Genomic DNA, 18,542 nt, shown 5'->3' with positions numbered 1-18,542 from the left:
TCTGCCCCTCCCCCACTCGTTCTCTCGTTCTCTCTCTCTCTCTCTCCCTCCCAAAAATAAAAGATTAAAAAAATTTTTAACACACACAAAAAAAGAAAAATCTGCGTAATGGTTAAGTCACTTCAAAACAAGTAAACCAGCACAAAAACCCTCTGGCTACAATGCCCATCGAAAAAGTACCTTAATTTCAGGAAGTGAAGATGCAGACAAAACGGCGGGCAGGGGGCAGGGTGACACAAACGCTGAACCGGCAAATCCATTAAAATTGCCACTCGCGAGGGGAAACCCCGTGCGCTTCTTGATCGTGTTACTCACAAAGCATCACGTCCCGGGTGATCGCTAAAGCCACCTCTGCCCTCCACGACGCGAGAATGAAACCCGCCCAGTTTCTGTCTCAGCGAGCCCACTGACTTAGCAAGTGGATGCGCTACAACCCCGAGCACAGACGCGGGCCCACCGTCCTACAGGGAGCGGGGACCGGCGCGCCGTACCTCCCTGTCGCCGAGCCACAGCCGCTGCTCCGACACCGGGAAGCCCGTCTCCGCCAAGATGCGCTCCTTGATGTCGCGCACGGTCCAGGACGCCCGGACGGCCACGGTCCTGCAGCCCACGCAGCCGGGGAGGACGGTCACCCGGAGCCACCTGTGCAAAAGGCAAAGGGACCTTCAGTGGGAGCCACGTGGGGGCCCTCCCGCGCGGGGTCTCGTGGGGGGGGGGGGGGGCGGGGAGCCTCGCGGCCCTGGGCTCGGCCCGGCCCGGGCGGGGTTACCTGTCCCCCATCGCGAGCGTCCCGGCCGAGCGCGGGCCCGCGTCCGCCCCAGCGCGCCGCGCCCGCTCACGGCCGCCCCCGCCGCCCCGAGAGGCCCGGGGCGGGCACCGAGCGCGGGATCCTCATGGCGCAGGCGGGCGCCGCCCCGGCCCGGCTCAGCCGCAGCCCCGGGAGCGGCGGCACGAGCCGAGCTGGAAACGCGAGAGGAAGCGGCGGCCGCGGAGGCGGGGCGGGGCGGGGCGAGGCCGGCGGCGGCGGCGGCGGCGGCGCGCTCCCGGCCGGCGGGGCCCCAGGAGGCGCCGCCCGCGGGCACGCGCCCGCCCGCCTGGACCGTTAGCCGCGTGGGCGCCCCGCCCTGCCCGCAGGCCCCGCCCCGCCGCCCGCGTCCGCCGAGGCGCCAAGGCCCGAGGACTTGAAACACTTAGTAGTCCGCGCGGCGCCCTCGCGGAGAAGGCGCGTGCGTTTTCCCCGGCGGGGTTCAACAGGACCGTGAGGGGCGCAACTAGACATTCCTGGGGCCTACGCCTCCGTCGCCTTTAATGACTTTTCATCTCTGGCAGCGTCTCCAAATAAGACTTCTGGTGGCCTCGCAGGCACAAGCTACCGCCGTGGTGGCTGCAGAAAGAAGAGCCTTTCGCGGTTTCGTGATTGTTTTTAAGGCACAAAAGTAGGATCAATGATTCGGTCTGCTGGAGGAAGGAGCAGTAAGAAAGTAATAGAAAGTAATAGATGACGATATACATAAACATATTCTATGCCGTGTTGAAATATACGTAACTTATTTTGGCCATATTTCATGGTCGGTAGCCTGTTTTCCCATGACGCCTGCAAGCTCCTTGATATCAGAAACAGGCCTTAAGAGTTGATGGAGGGGCCCCTGGGTGGCTCAGTCGGCTAAGCGTCCGACTTCAGCTCAGGTCAGGATCTCACAGCCTGTGGGTTCGAGCCCCGCAGCGGGCTCTGTGCGGACAGCTCGGAGCCTGGAGCCTGCTTCGGATTCTGGGTCTCCCTCTCTCTCTTCCGTCCCCCCACCCACGCTCTGTCTTTCTCTGTGTCAAAAATAAATAAACATTAAAAAAAAAATTTTTTTTTTAAAGAGTTGATGGAATCACCCAAGAGGAACTAATGTTGCCTTGTAATTTGAAAGCGTGCTAGCTTGACGAAGCTTCAGAACGTACCATTATTTTCCTCTGGCTTATTTCTCAGAGGTAAGGATGAGACCCATCAGGGGCGGGGTGGGGGGGGGGCGGGGAGGCAACATCTATTACGACAATTCAAAGGCTATGTCCTGAGGAAGTAAACTTCTGTGCTTCTTGTTTAATACCAGGAATAGAATTAAATTTTAGTGTTGGCGCAAAAAAAAAAAAAATGATATTAATGACTTTTTCAGTTATCACTTTTCCCCCTCTTGCACAAAAAAATATTACTCAGAACTAGTTATCAGCAATAATAGAGTACCCATACAGAATATTCCATCCCTTCCTTCTAACCACATTTAAAAAGGAAAGGCTGGGGTGCCTGGTAGCTCAGCCGGTTAAGGCTGGGACTCTTGATATTGGCTCTGGTCATGATCTCACCATTGGTGGGGCAGAGCCCCGCATCAGGCTCTCTGTTGAGAGTGCACAGCCTGCTTGGGATTCTCTCTCTGCCTCTCATGCTCCCTCCCTCTCCCTCTCTCTCTCTCTCCCCACTCTGACCTCTACCGCTCGCGTGCGCACTCTCTCAAAATAAATAAACATTTTAAAAAGGAAAGTCTGTAAATCATGCAGCTCTTCCCCTACTTGGAACGAGTACGCACAGTCAATCAGAGAAGAGGCCAGAAAACCCTAATGGATGAATATTTGCTTTCTCAATCAGACAACACTGTACATGCAAATGCATTAGAATATCACCAAGGAGAAAATCTCACTGAGCTGCTGAGCACGATCCCCCAGGATAAATCCTCCACACATAAATCCTTTGATAACCCCCAGGTCTACCTGCTTTCCTTATGCTCTCTCCTAGGGAGACAGGCAAACGTGATGTGGTACAGAATTAAAGCCTTGAGGAAAAGAAAGGCCCCTAATGGAGGGGATTTCACAAGAAGTGAAGCAGATCTGGCTGGGAAAGGGGGCTGATCGTAAGTATCTTCGAACATCTGGAGTTCGAAGTATATTCAGGATACACTCTAAAGCGTTAGTCTGCATGGGAAATATAAATCTGGAACTCAAACAAGATGTCAAAGCTAAGGATATAGATTTAGAAATCATTTGTTTAATCATTCAGATAATATTTGTTAAATCCCTCCTCTGTGCTAGATGGACACATTTCTAAATGACGGGAATAAACAATGAACAAAACAAAGTCAACATCTCATGCTTGCATTCTAGGGAAGGAAGCCGATTAATAAATAGACAAAGGATATATGAATTCCTCCTATGGTGGCAGCCAAGTAGGGATAAGTACTATTTAAAGGTGGGGGGAGGGAGTTGGGGCAGGACAAGATAAGAGAGGAAAAGAGCTAAGATGGCCGTAGAACTTTCTAAATGACATGTGAGAAGAGGCCTGAATGAAACACAGGAGAAGGAAATTATCCAGAAGGAGGTTATATGAGAAGGAAGGGGGGCAGAGCAACACTTGTAGCCCATGCATTCATCATCTCTGACCTGGATTTGGGGTCATCCCTTCCTACTTGTTGCCTCCCCTCTACTTCTCTTCTCTCCAACCCATGCCCCAACTGGCCACAAAACCAAAGTTGGAACTGACGTCTGTTCTGTTTGCTGATAGCTTCCCAGAGCCTAAAAGAGGTCCTCACACAGAATAGGTGTGCAGTAAATATGAAGAAAGGAAGGAAGTATTGAGGGAGGGAGGGAGGGAGGGAGGGAGGGAGGGAGGGAGGGAAGGAAGGAAGGAAGGAAGGAAGGAAGGAAGGAAGGAAGGAAAAACAGAGGAAGAAAGGACGGAAGGAAGGAAGGAAGGAAGGAAGGAAGGAAGGAAGGAAGGAAGGAAGGAAGGAAAAACAGAAGAAGGAAGGAAGGAAGGGAGAAAGGAAGGAAGGGAGGAAAGAAGGAATTACATAAAGGAAATGAGGGGAGAAAGAAAGGGAGGAAAAGGAATAAATAAATATCTGGAAAATACAGAAAAGTAGATAAAAGCTCAAACATTATACATAATTCTAACACCCCAATACAAACAACATTTTTATGGCCATTAATTTAAGGGCTTTTTATATGATTACAGTAATACTATGGGTACGCAGTGTTTTTCCAATTTTTATCACTGTAATAATTGTATTTCTAATAATTGCCAAATTTTCCATTGAGAAAAAATATCTTAGGCTACTCAACCCTACTGATAAATACAAGGGCATTTTACTTTTTCAGAAGTGCACAGACCAATAAATATCTTTGTTCATGAACTTTCACCACTATTTAAGATGAGAAAGAAATTTGTAAAAATGATACATTCCAGTAAATGTCTAGCTGAGCCCTAACTCATTCTGTAGGAGTATATTATAAAATTCAGAACAGCAAAAGCCAAAACCATAGTCTCTTCTTTTAGAATGAGTCCAGACACGGGGCACCTGGGTGGCGCAGTCGGTTAAGCGTCCGACTTCAGCCAGGTCACGATCTCGCAGTCCGTGAGTTCGAGCCCCGCGTCAGGCTCTGGGCCGATGGCTCGGAGCCTGGAGCCTGTTTCCGATTCTGTGTCTCCCTCTCTCTCTGCCCCTCCCCCGTTCATGCTCTGTCTCTCTCTGTCCCAAAAATAAATTAAAAAAAAAAAACGTTGAAAAAAAAAAAAAAGAATGAGTCCAGACACAATAAAAAAAGGGGGGGGGGGAGTCCTGGGACCATCCTTTCAGCCTATTTCAGTTGTAGAGACAAACAAATAAAATTATTTTATTGCACAAGCCAGATTCAGCAGGACAGAAGCAGAAAACAATGTTGTTCTCTCTCACGAGCCCTGTTTTAATTTGTCCTGGTACTTCTTTCTTTCCCTTTCCCTGGATGACAGAGGACAGCAAGGCTTGGACCCTAGATTCCCCATCACTCCTGGATGATAAAAATTCTCCAGTTCCTTCCAGTCCCTAAAATGACTCATCTTAGTAATTGAAAACCCTCTCCAGGGTAACAACCAAACCACCAGTCCAATCCAATGTAAAAAATTCTGAAATAGTAACCGGGCTTTATTCCGTCTCACCAAGTCAACTGCAGTGTGGAAACGTAGCTCTAGGCTGAGCTAATTTCCCCTGAAACAACACTTTGTGGTTTTATGAAATGGAATGTGCCTGATAGCATGCCTTTGATCAGAGGGAAACAAGAAATTAGTCCCTTCTGGGGAATGTGCACCAGTTATGTAAAGACCGAAGAGTGACAAATCATTGTTCCTTTGTTTAATGAGTCAGCGTAAGGCTGTTTGGCTTGAAAATAAAAAGATGAGAATATTGTGGATATGTGAAGTCCTAGAAAAATGAGTAAAACCTTAAGCCAAACAGAAAAAGGAAAAAATCTCTCAGGGAGAAAAAATAGGACCTCTAAAATCATGGAGTCAAAAAAATAGCAATAAAGCTGAGGCAGCCCAAGTGGCTTCCTATGATGGAATCCGAGGGGAGGATTCACGCAAAGGCACAGAAATGTGATCCGAGAGCACCTGCAGGGATATCATGAAATCCTTACACTACATCTGCAGTTACATGAGGGGAATGGGAGCCACTTTCGGATTTGAATCAGGTTAGGTGATATAATTTGCATTCTAGAAAGGCTGAGGATGACTTGGAAGGAGGCAAACTTAAAATAGGAACAAAACCAAGAAAAAAATGCTATCTGTGAGATGAAAACCTTCAAGAACAGTATCAATCACGTGGATAAAGTGGATAAAGTGCCCGTAGGATTTGACAACGAGGAGGCCATTGTTGGTTGACCTCTATGCTCCAGAACCTGCAAGAATTTCCTGATGACTGTAGGATCAAGTTCAAGTTATCCTGCATGGACAAGGCCCATCACAACGGAGCCCTGGTCAACCTTCTCAAATTCCTCTGAGGCCACCCCACTGTCTGTCTCCATGACCAGCTGATAGTAACACGTAAACGTTATGGAATACTTACTATGTGCCAAACACCTACTAAAATCCTTATGTGACTTAGCTCATTGGATCTTCCCCCCAAACCCTACAAAGTACATAAACCCTTAATTTCCAGGCAAGGAAAATGGAACCACACGCCTTACTTGTAGCTGCACAGCTGTTAGTGGGCGAGCCAACTCCATGAGCCCGAGCCCTATCACTATTAAACTATAATATTCACAGAATACAATCACTTCACATGGCCTCGCTGCCCCCTGCCTGCACTGTCCTCACCTACTTGCAGTCCCCTTCCCATCACTTTCCATCTGATAAATCTCTAAGTCGTCCTCCAAGATTGACTACTTGTCCCAGCTTCCCCCGTCTCTTCCAGGCTCCTTCTTTCTGCATAATGTGTACACTGCATATTCACTGTTGGTATTATAGCACATATCATGTTTTTTAGTAACTATGACTCATTTTTATTCATTGCAATGGGAGCCCCATTGCACTCCTCTTGGTACCCCAAGGGCCTAGTACAGAATACTAGTCCATGACTATTGCTGAGATGTTTGAGATGAATGAACGGGCTGCATATAGGGAAATAGCAACTTCACTCCTAACATCAATCAGGCTTTGTTTTGTTTTGCTTTGGGGTCTGTTCAAAATGCTTTGGGCTGCAAGTAACTGATTCCCCGACTAGCAGTAGCTAAACTGATAATGGTTTGTTTTTCTCACGGGTCAGGAAGTCTAGAGGAATGCCATTGTTCACCAGTCTCAAGACCAGCATTCCAGTGATGTTTTGGGACTTTCCTTCCTCGTCATAGAATGGCTCATCCAGTTCTAATACTTCCATATTCAATGTAGGAGGAAGGGAGAAAGGGAAGAAAACAGTTTTACCTCTTTTATCAGAAAAACAAGAATGTTCCCACAGACTCCTGCTTCTCATTGGCCACCCCTAGCTGCAAGGAAGGCGGGGAAAACCAAGCCTCTACAATACAAGGTTCTAGAAGGAGAATAGGGATTTGCAAGTGACTGTTGGATCAGCCTACAACATTATCTACAACATTGCTCTAATATACATGGCAAATGTATTTCTTCTAATGTTTATTTATCTTGAGAGAGACAGAGACAGAGAGCAAGCAAGGGAGGGGCAGAAAGAGAGGGAGACACAGAATCCGAAGCAGGCTCCAGGCTCTGAGCTGTCAGCACAGAGCCCCATGTGGGACTCGAGATCACAGAGTGTGCAAGATCATGACCTGAGCTGAAATCAGACGCCCAACTGAGTCACCCAGATGCCCCGGCAAATTTATTTCCAAAGTGTCTACAGAAATATTGGAAAACGATGTAACGGGTAAGTTTTTCATAGCCTGATTAGTGACATACCAAGGCACATCTTTTGAAAGGATAGTAGGAGAAGTGTTTCATGCAACTAATCTTTCACTGCCTTGGGATGGGGATTTGGGTAAATCCTATGATTTTTCTGTTCACTTTTCTATAATGACAGTCCCTAAAGTCATTTTAAGTTACAAAACAGAATTTCAATTCTCTGATTGGGATAAGTTCCAGGCAAAATCATTAGATAAAATTCCAACCTTCCGTCTTCATTCGAAGGTCACCTTCCTCTTTCTGTTGCCATCACCACCCCACGCTAAGTAAGACCCGTTGTCAGATGCCGCCCACCTTCCAGGAGGCGAAAGCTGTGGAGCCGGGAGAAGGCAGGAGGACGGGCTGTTCGTTGGCTGTGTGGATCTGAGCCCTACGGGTCTGGCAGGTGATTAAGCTCACCATTTCTCCCGTGGGACTCTCGGGGAAGTCCTGTCACTGGGGACCCCAGCGGGAGTGGGGGGCGGGCAATGCCTCTCTCCACTGAGTGATCACTCACGACTGCTTCCACAACCTTCTGGAGTCCACGCCACCTCCCACCCCTTGCTGTTCTGGCCCTACCTCAAGCACACCGCATCGAAGGGGCCCCGACCTGATGCTGTCCCACATAGTTCAGGTGTGTTCTATGGAAAATTCTCTCCTGTCCCTTGCCCAGCAAGCTTGGGCAGTGCAGGCCAGAGACCACGATGGCCGCCTGCTGCCTCAGAGTGCTTGGTCCCCAGGCCTGAACTGGCCTTGAACCCAGTCCCAAGTTCTTCCTGTGGTTCACCAGGCTTGATGTAAAGGAGATAAACCCCTCTAATCCTGTCCACTTGGCAACATCTTTCTCCAAAGAAATCGGTAGCAAACTTCTCTTCCCTCCCTATACTCTCACTAAAGGGGATCACACAACAGGTCCTGAGGCTCTTTGTAATTGTATATGAGGGAACGTCTGTCCCCCAAACACTTTCCAAACTGAGGTAGGAAGCACTTACTTTTAGCACTTTTTTACCTTCAATGCGCATCAGCCATCGGAATAATTCAAACTGCGTTCACGGAGACCAAGAGAAAAAAATACACAAATAGCATGTAAATCAAAAGAATATATACGCGAGACGTGCATCATTATATGTTCATCAATGCAAAATTCAAACACCACAGTATACCAGAACCATGGCAGTTCAACAAAACACCAGCTCCTAGGAGGCTCCCATTCATAATGGGGAGGCAGAAAATAAACACATGCACAGATATATAATATGCAAAGCAGAAATAAGGCCTATGATGAAACATGGTGGGCAAGGGATGGAACGTGGCATGGGCTGGGGTGCTGTCATCTGAGAACGGAACCGAATATGCAAAGTGGAAAAGCATAGAGAAGGAAGCCTCGGGATGAAGCTGCTGGCTGAGAATGCAACCCTCACCCAAAGGCAAAGGGTACGATCGCTTCCCCATAGGAAACAAAGTTTGCTATTCTAGTTCACTGTTTAACTCACCGCACCTTATGCCCGTAACTCTGCTTCAAATATTTTAAATTAAGAACGCACTCAGCAGAATCCTGAGCATTTCACCCACTACAAATTTCTAAATGGAGTATCTCTTCTAAAGCCAATGAAACTATTGAAATGAGGTATTCATCCAAATGATGAATATTTTCTTTCATATTGGTTTTCTCAAGCTTATTTATTAATTTTGAGAGAGAGAAAGACAGCATGCGTGCGAGTAGGGCACAGGGAGAGAGATTGGGAATCCCAAGCGAACAGCACGGAGCCCGACGCGGGGCTCGAACTCACAAACCACGGGCTTGACCGCATGAACCATGAAATCATGACCTGAGCCCACATCAAGAGCTCAACCAACTGAGCCACCCAGGCGCCCTTATTTAATATTGGGTTTTTGTTTCATGTTTATTTATCTTTGAGAGAGAGACAGAGAGACAGAGACAGAGACAGAGTGTGAATAGGGGAGGGGCAAAGAGACAGGGAGACACAGAATCCGAAGCAGGCTCCAGGCTCTGAGCTGTCAGCACAGAGCCTGACGCGGGGCTCGAACTCACAAATCACGAGATCATGACCTGAGCTAACGTAGGACGCTCAACCGACTGAGCCACCCAGGCGCCCCTTAACATTGGTTTTAAATTCACTCAGTGAGACTTCAAAGCGAAGCACTTCGTCTTTGTCAATATTCGTACAAGCGGCCAGTGGGTGCACCACGTTGTGTGTGCAGTGGTGAGTGTGTATGTTTGGGCGTGTGGAAGACAGCTGCTCCTGCTGTTTAACACGCCGTGAGTCTCTGTGCAACTGAATCCTAATGCACGGTCATCACTGATGGAAGCAGGACTCCCCACTGTCTGTGCCCAGAGACACTGTGCACAAGTGAAGGGAGGAAACTTACCTCCCCGCTCAACTCCCGCACGACCTAAGACGCCCAGTGCAGTTATGGCAGGATGTCCCAGCAATCAGGGGAAAGGTGGCAGGTGGCACCCAGACCCATGACATCCGGGCTAGACAGCATCATTGATAACACTGTTACCTCCGCTGGCAGAGAGCCGCACGTCTGCAGGCTCCTCTCTGGAGCCTTCTTCCCTCTGGAGCCTTCCTTCCTTCTTCTCTTCCTTACCCCTGTTGTTACCGACCCGGCTCGGTGTGATAAGCCCCTTCCAGCGCAGCCTTCTGTCCGATTTTGTCAGGCTGACCTTTCAAGGTCACGGTAAGACCTGGGCCCAGGTCAGGCTTGTGGGCGTCCCCCCCCCCCGCCTTTCTGCTTTCTTAGGGCACCCCCACCCTTCCCCTGCTACCGCCCCCGGCCCTCCCGCCACCCGGCTGCTCTGGTAGCACTGTCAGCCTCCTCCTCTTCCCGCTCCTACGCCTTTCTAGAAACACCCACTCACGTACAAATTCTGTTTTGACAATTTTGCGCTCAGCACGTGACGGTGCGGGAAATGACGACCCAAAGTCCGAATACAAACGTGACAGAGGACCGCAGGCGGCGGTCAGGGTCTTGGGGAAGGTGTAGCTACCGAACACAGGGGCAAAATCCAGATAAAATGGTGGGCTGAAGACGGAAATTCCTGTACCAATGGCTTCCCACGTCACTTAAAGGTAAAGTGAGGGTCCTCGGCGAGCAAGGCCTTAGTGGTCAAGCCCCCTGTCCCCGGGCTCGTCTCCTCCTCGCTCCTTGTCCCCCTAGCCCCTGCCTCCTCTCCCTCTTGCTCATTCCACCGCAGCCCTCAGCACCCTTCAGTCCTGAACACGGAGCCACACTCCCTGCCCCAGGGTCTTTGCACTTGCTGTCCCCCCGGTTCGGCATGATCTTCGTGCAGATGTCATTTCTTACTCCCTCACCCCCTTTCTGTCTGCACTCAAACGTCCTCTTTCTCAGGATGCCTTCCCAAACACCCTGCACAAAATAGCAACACGCCCCATGCCCCCCCCCTTGAGTTGCCTGATCCCTCTCTACAGCACCCATGACCATCTGCTACATACTTAGTTGTTTATCCGTTTGGTATCTATCTCAGCCCAATGTGTTGTCCACTCCGTGAGAGCAAAGCCATCGTCGGTTGGATTCACTGCTCTCTTCCCAGCGTGAGAGGGGTTCAGCCACGCCACAGGCACTCAGGAAATATCGTTGAACATACGAATGGACGAACGCTCACTCTACTGGCATCCTGGACCCCGGGCATCGGCAGACCCCGGGTGTCTGTTCCCCGACACCCCCCACCCTCGTTCCGAGCTTGGCTTCCAGCCCTGCCTCCAGGGCTCCGGCACTGCCAGGCTCACTGCAGCCACAGCTGGGGCGTGGCTCTGACCGTGTCCTGCCTCACGCGGTGGCTGTGCCCCGGCCTCACCCCTCTGGCCAGCAGCTCTCCACGGTGCCCCAGGGAGCCCGGGACCTGCTGTCCCACACTCACTCTGCAGGTGCCAGCTGACCCCAACTCACAGGTCACTTAGCAGGACAGGTCCTGCCACTTTGGCTTCCTTCCCAGGACGCGTAACCACCAGCGGATGGGGAGGAAAAGGTCACCTTCACGTTTTACTCCCTTGATGGAGATTCTCACGTCTGTGTGAGAACCCACAGCGGAAGCATTCAGGAAACCTGTGCCTGGGGTTTAAGGTGGAGAACGTACATCCTGATGACTCTCGCTGACAGACGTTCCTAAGAGACGCATCTCTGTAGGAGAGACAGGTTTTGTCACACCAGACACTGCCGGCTCTTGCATCGTGCCCTCCCTAGATCCTCCTAGGGGCCCCAGAGTCCCTTCCCGTCTGCAGACCCATCCTGCGCCTGCCCCCGTGCCAGTCCCACCGGAAGGGAGGGAGTCCCAAAGCCCCGGGCACGTTAACAACCCCCTGCAGTGGGTGTATCACTAAACGACACTCTTCGCTCCCCAATACCGCAACGTGTGCTGTCGCAGCCTCAGCTAGGGCGAACCCTCCACCACCAGTTTGCACCCCCCCCCCCCACAGCTCCCATCTGGTGCTGTCCACGCCTGGAACACAGCATCCTCAGCGAAATGAGCCGAGCACTCAGGACCACACGTTACAGGCTTCCGTTCGTATGAAACGTCCAGAGGCAGCAAACCCACAGACACAGCAGGTTGTCGGGAGCTGGGGACGGGGGCGGTCAGGAGTCACGGCTAACGGGCTTCTCCGGGGGATGTTGAAAATGGTCTGGAATAGCGACACATCCTGGTGAGCATCCTAGAAGCCACTGAATTGGACCCTTTCAAGTGGTGAACTGTCCGGTAGGTGAATTTCAGCTTCCAAAGAAAACTAATACGAGCATTGCAGTTGACGGGAATACATCGCTGTACCGCCACGTGTAGAATCCCTCTGGGCGCAAAAATTCTTTAATGCGGCTACCTTGACCTTCCCGGTGGTTTATCGAACTGTCTTCTCGAGATGGTCTCCGTCGCTTTCCAGAACGGTCAGAACGGACGGCTCTGTCCCGAAGACACACACAAACAAGACATGATGCAAACTCCCTATCGGCTCATCCAAGTTCTCCTTCTCGCCCTCATCTCTCACTGGCTCCGGGTGACTTTCCCTACCTCCCACCTACCTTGCCACGCCACGCTCCAGCCTCCTCAAATTAACCCTCTGGGCCTTTCGTGTAGCCTCCTTCCCTCCTCAATGTCCACTCCACCTTCAGACCCAACCTTCTTCGGGGAGCCCGGTGCTTCACAAGGCAGCACAGCCACGAGCCTGTCTTCTACCTTCTCCATCACTCACACCATTTGCGTCTCCTCCCCGAGCTCGCGAGGTCAGGGCACCGGGGTCCTGAGCTCCACTTTCAAAGCCTTATGCAGAGTAACCTCTCTAAGGGAAAAGGAGGTCTTCAGCCGGCACTGCAGGTGGCTCAGGCAGAATTTATCCAACAGGCCCCACGTAAGACCCAACAAGCCAGACAAATGACAGAACTTCCCTTCTCTTTGTGCTACGGTAGACACAATTGCTTCACTTCTATTTTTAGTTACATTGGACATGCTCTGGGAAATGAGGTCATGCTTCTGAATTAACATTCCTGCCTGTTCTGCTTCCAACGAGGGTACCACGAATTCCCCAAAGTGCAGTCAGAACGATGAGAAAATCGGCTTGTCCAGACTTTCTTTCCCTGGTGCTTTTGCATCTATATCGCTAATGGGAATAAGGGCTAGTTGCTGGGTTGCCAAAAATCCTAGGTGATTCAAAACCAGCTTTGCCAAAGCAAAATTAACCAGTAGGGGCCTTATGTGTAGTCATGCGTACATATACCCATTGACTGATCCAAACGGACGGTGCATTACAAAGGAAAAATAAAATAAAATGACTCGCCCCCTGGATGTCAGAGATGACACATCTTGAGCTACATTCGCCATTTTGAGGACGACTAGAACCACGTGTGAATTCCTCTGGATTCTGAATTGCTCTTCCTTTCATGGTGACCTCTGGTTAAACATCCTCTCCTGGAACATTTTGTAGAAAGCACGGAGACAGCGTGAGCCGACTAGAGCAGTATGCACGTTAATATAAATGTGCCGCTTGTTAATAATTAGAAAGTTTGAATGGAGTCTCAGCCCCAGACACGATAGCAGGAAATTCATGATACAAACCTATCCCCTTATAAAACTAGACAAGTTGAACACAGAAAAGGAAATGGTAAGGGCAACAAACACCACAGTTCATTTCTTCCTTTTTTCTGCCTCTCCCGCCTACGGTTCTTCTTCCAGTCAGTTGGCTTCCCTTCTTCTACTTGTCCTTTGTTTTCCCACATTGTTGTCCTTCACTTTCTGCCCTTCTCCATCCTCTGCCCCTTGTGTGGTAGTGAATCGAGGGTGAGCCTCCCCCACCCCCAAACCTCACACCTGCCAGCCGGGGGGATCCACACACGTCTGAGCTCACTTTCCCACCTGCCCACTGGACTGATTGTCAGGTTACTGTCAGGTGAAATGGGGCACCTGGGAGGTGCTCATTTATTCATCTAAAAAGAAGCGTAGCATCCACGGTGCCCCGAGCACTGGTATCAGGCTGAAAGAGCACGTTCCTGCCTAGGGGGCTTGTCACCTCCCGGGAACAGCAATCAGGCAGAAATTGCAAGATGGCGGCCTTCCACCCCCTTTTCTTTTTCTCACCCCCAGTCTTTCCCTTCACGCTTCTCTCTTGCTTGGGCCTCTGAATGGCCAAAATCAACATTGATGGGGCTTTCCTGGACCAGCACCATGGTTCATGAGCCAGTCAGGAAAGAGACTGCCCTCCTGGTGGATTTTATATCTGGAATGAAACCTGTTTCGTTTTGTTCTTTCTTCCCCCATTATCTTTGTGCCCACGCACACCGCAGAGTTCAGTTTCCAGGCAGATCTATCTAAGACACCGGTGGTGGCTTACGGCCCAGTTAGGGCACACTTCAGGTCCTCTACATCTTTCCTGCGCGTGAGCAAAGTCCCAGTCGAAGGTGGTCCTGGCATTCCCTTCCCCCGCATCCTCATTGGTCTGTGCGTGTTTGTAGAAATGATTTCTTTGTCTTTCCACCTCTTCAGACCTTCCTGAGGACGGACAGTGCAGACAGAATAACTGTCACCGGCACGCTCCCACCATTCTCGGGGGCCAGGGAGCTGTCCTTCGATCGCTCTTTGCTTCTTCACACAGGAGAGCGATGACAGGCTATTCCCATAGCTAACACCTCCCTCCCAAGTATATTTGTATTCTAACAGGGGATTCTTCATTTCTGCTGCTGGGTGGGAACTGGATTCATATTTGGGGAAGTTTAGTCACCCGATTCCCCCTGAAGTCGTATCTCGAGGATAGTTGTTCATTTTCAGTAGCAATGAGGACGGTGAGAAACTCAAAACAAGGTCTAATAATAATCCCTGCCATTAATTAAGTACTTACCAGCCACCAAATGCTTATTTAAATCTTCACTAAAACTCTATGAGGCATTTTTATTACTATTTTATTCCAAAGGATGATGAAAGATTCAAAAAGGTCATAACTGCCCAAGACCACACACAGGGCCAACATCTAACCGCACTCAAAGTGAACCCCAAACCTGGGTTTTTAATCACTGTCCACATCCCCATACGGGGTTGTTACTGACAGAACTAGAGATGTTTATCCTGGGGGAAAAAAAAAAAAAAAAAGACTCCCAGGGACGTCTTATGCTATCTAAATAGAGGAACGTTTTTCATGCATAAATATTTCTGTGGCTCCAGAGACAGACAAATTTGGGGTTCACTCTGATGAAACATATCCCAACAACTCGAACAATTCTCATTTTTATTCATTTACCACCAACCGCCTGTCAAATCCACATCCATCATTATATTCACTCCCCCCACATACCTACAAAGAAGACATCATCCACACTTAGAAGTCAGAGAAGATAAATAATCTGCCTCAGGTTTCCTCGCAAATGCAAGTGTCACCATTGGAATTCAGGTCTCTGCTCAATTTCCCTTATTCTGTGCTGCTCTCCAGAATTGAGTGAGGAGAAAAGGCTTTGCTTGAGATTTTAAAAACCGTGCATGATCAGCATGCCCTAGAGAGAGCAAGGTATTAGGTTCTCTTCTTGAAAAAAAAAAAAAAAAAAAGTTTATTTTTTTTTTGAGAGCGAGAGAAAGCACAGGGGAGGGGCAAAGAGAGGGAGACAGAGGATCCAAAGTGGAATCCATGCTGACAGCAGAGAGCCCAATGCCAGGCTCGAACTCACAGGCTGAGCTGTGAGATCATGACCTGAGCTGAAGTTGGTCGTTCAACCAACTGAGCCGCCCGGGGGCCCCTAGGTTCTCTTCTAAGAGCTGATCACGGTCCTGTATTTCAAACAGATGGCAATTTTACAGGCTGGCCAGATGTAGGCACGTGTTAGCTCTCACACATACACACGGGGGAACAATTCTAAACATAAATTTACAAGCATGAATTACACAATGAAGATATAGACATTCGGCCAAAAAGGGGAAATTTTACAAATTAACTACGTCCTTTCAGTTAGTCGTTTAAAACACACTCCACTTTATTGAATGGTATCTCAAATAGAATCCCGAACATAATTCGATGAAACTAACATCCTGTAGGCATAAGTACGTGAGAAACAGTTGATTTATGAAACAGAAATGGAAATCTTATTGATTTTTGGCCTATTTTATTTTGACTACTTCCTGTTTATATTCACTAAAGATTTTGAAAAACAAAAAAAACACGTTCTTATGAATCCCATTCCTAAACATCTGGGCTCAGAGTGGTATGGCTAATGAGGAGTTCAAAGGGTGAATTATTTTATCTCTGTGCAAAGCCAATGGCATAACTTGGAAACCACACATCTGTGAATTTGTGAGAAGGAAGGCTGTATTTTTTTTCCTTTGCTTTATAGTAAAAGAGGAGAGCCTGGACAGTCTTCCTCACCCAGAGGGTTTACAAATGGCCGCCCACACATGCTGTCTTAGGGAACAATTATAGCATCTGGCAGGAAGCCTCTACTGGAGGGGACACAAAGAAAATGCTAGTTAGAAATAGGTCAAGGGAGTTGTTTAAGGACAGTGACAGTGAATCCATTAAAAAACAAAACAACTGAATTTTACACGAGCGCTACAATCCAATAGAAGCTTCATCTATTAAAATTCTACATTTTGCTCATTTCCCAAACCATTTCAAATTTTCTCTTGATAGGATCTCGTTGGATGAATTAAATTGTTAGACGCTGGAAAAATGAAGATGTCTGCTTACTCACTGCTTATAAAAGTGAATATTTCTTAAGTACCAAGGACAAAATTTTTAAATAAGGAAAGCATAAATAATATTCAAATGTACATTTTTTTCAGAAGCCACCCAAATCAGAACTTAAGTTCATCCAAAACAAACCAAATGATTGCTCACTATTTATATCCTCTTTATAAATATAATGGCTAAGTAGCTGACATATAAAACTCATCAATTAGAAAACTATTTAGGGCAATTGAATATGGTTCAGAAAATGTATTTTTTTTAAATTTTTTAATGTTTATTTATTTTTCAGAGAAAGGGTAGACAGAGCGTGAGTGGGGGAGAGGCAGAGGGAGAGGGAGACACAGAATCTGAAGCAGGCTCCAGGCTCTGAGTTGTCAGCACAGAGCCCAACGCAGGGCTCAAACCCACGAACTGTGAGATCTTTACCTGAGCTGAAGTCGGAAGCTTAACCGGCGGAGCCACCCAGGCGCCCCAGGAAACGTATTTTTAATTGCATTGGTAATTAAAATTTTATGTGTGTTTGTCTTTTAAGTCTTTGGTCACCTTCTTGTTTTCTAAACATTTTCCTTCTTTTGAGTAAATAACCTGCAGATATCGTAAATATAAGACAAATATTCCAAAAAGGAAATATTGTTTATTCTCTGCAAACCCTTCACCTACGCGTCCAATCAGCTGCCATGTCTGAGTGCCCCATCACACTAGCTATCTTTGAATCCGTTCCTTCCTGGTGTTCATATTACTTTGGGCTTTCCTCTCTCTTGCTCAGACCATGAGGTCAGGGCCCTAACTTTCCTCACTGCCCCAAATCCTTTCCCTTCAGTCAATCCTTCACAGAGCCATTGAGTTATTCTAGAATGGAGCCTCTCCCCTTCATAACGATGTTCAGTACTTCAAGTTACCCGCATGATCAAGGTCAAATGCTTCAAAGACAGGCTCACTTTCTCGCCTTGTCCCCTCCCCTCCTTCCTGAACATCCCCCCCCCAGCCCCGCCACCAAGAACGCTGCAGGCACGTTCACGTCTTTGTACTTGTTTTTGCACATTTCTTGCACATTCTGTTTCCTCCCGCAGCATCTGCCTCCTCCCTACCTGTTAAACTCAGTACCCATCCTTGGTGGCCCAGCTCAAATGCCCCTCCAGTTGTGAAACTTTTCCCTCTCGACCCAACACTGCCTAAGGAAAAACAGGAATGGGGCCATGACAAATAAGGCTTTCGGGCCCTTTCTTATTCTCTTATAATACTTATAATACCGGGTACTTACATGGCTGCATCCCACTCTGGAGACCGGGAACCTTTTAAGAACAGAAAGCTGGTGTCGGTATCCCTCATCCACCCCCCCAGAGACTGGCACACAATCCAGCCAGTGCTTATGGAGCGAGTGAGGACCGACGAAGGTAAGCTGGGCAATTGCAAGATCTTTCTTTGAACGGCTGATGAAAAGCCAGAACCTTAGACTCGGACCGTGCATCGGGGAAGCACTGATCTTATATTGAAGCTGTTAAGTGGGTGAACGGGGGACGTTGGAAACACTCCTTAGCATTTTAGGAGACAGCTATAAAACACTTGAGAGATGGGAAAAACCTGATAATCACGACTACCCAGACCCTACCCGTCCATCGGTGCCCAGCCAGCAGAGCAGAAGGCTTCCTCTATCGGAGTCAATGAGAAGAAACCTCTGTCTTCTTGAACATCGTTAGCACTTAACTTTCACGTATGGGTGACTGAAGAAGGAATGGATTGTCTTTATTCATAAACTATGGAAACGCCTCTCGCTCACAACCTCTCCCGTGTCGTTCCATGTCCCGCAACATTCACGGCTGAAAACGGGGAGCCCAAGTTTTCATATACTTGGTTGCTCATGACCATTCCCTAGAGGCACTTCCCCACCTCCATACAAAGTAAGAACTAGAAGAAAAGTGGGTTGTTCTTATCTTTTTTTTTTCTTTTCTGTAATACTCCTCTTAATGGACAGATATTAATACGTGGCACCAGAAAAAAACTGGGAGCTGGTCTAACCTTTCATTGCAAACTCCAAAACAGTTTCTCACAGCTTGGGGAGAGGTACGCTCCTTCACGACACAGAAGTTGGGGAAAAGCAATGATTCAAAAAGAGAAAAGAAAAGCAACAGGGCCCAAGGGAAGTTGGGACTCAGCCTATGGAAGATCAGACAGTA

General features: G+C 48.5%; 1 protein-coding gene across 5 annotated transcripts in view; it reads right to left on the bottom strand.

Annotated features, from left to right (window-relative positions):
• The window catches only part of SACS (sacsin molecular chaperone), an 85,866-nt gene that overhangs the window by 41,362 nt on the left and 25,962 nt on the right, over positions 1 to 18,542 (bottom strand). For 3 of the 5 annotated variants that reach the window (XM_058689987.1, XM_058690012.1, XM_058689997.1), the window contains exon 3: positions 492 to 642. In XM_058689987.1, coding sequence (XP_058545970.1) covers positions 492 to 642 — 151 coding nt within the window. Of the gene's footprint in view, positions 1 to 491; positions 643 to 769; positions 977 to 18,542 lie in introns of those variants that run through there. The other 2 variants (XM_058690004.1, XM_058690022.1) reach the window with 2 other exon arrangements.

This window comes from Neofelis nebulosa, chromosome 1 (genome assembly GCF_028018385.1).
Source record: "Neofelis nebulosa isolate mNeoNeb1 chromosome 1, mNeoNeb1.pri, whole genome shotgun sequence".
Lineage (NCBI taxonomy): Eukaryota > Metazoa > Chordata > Mammalia > Carnivora > Felidae > Neofelis > Neofelis nebulosa.
The sequence above is the reverse complement of the archived record's forward strand: the minus strand, read 5'-3'. Positions and strand labels throughout refer to the sequence as shown.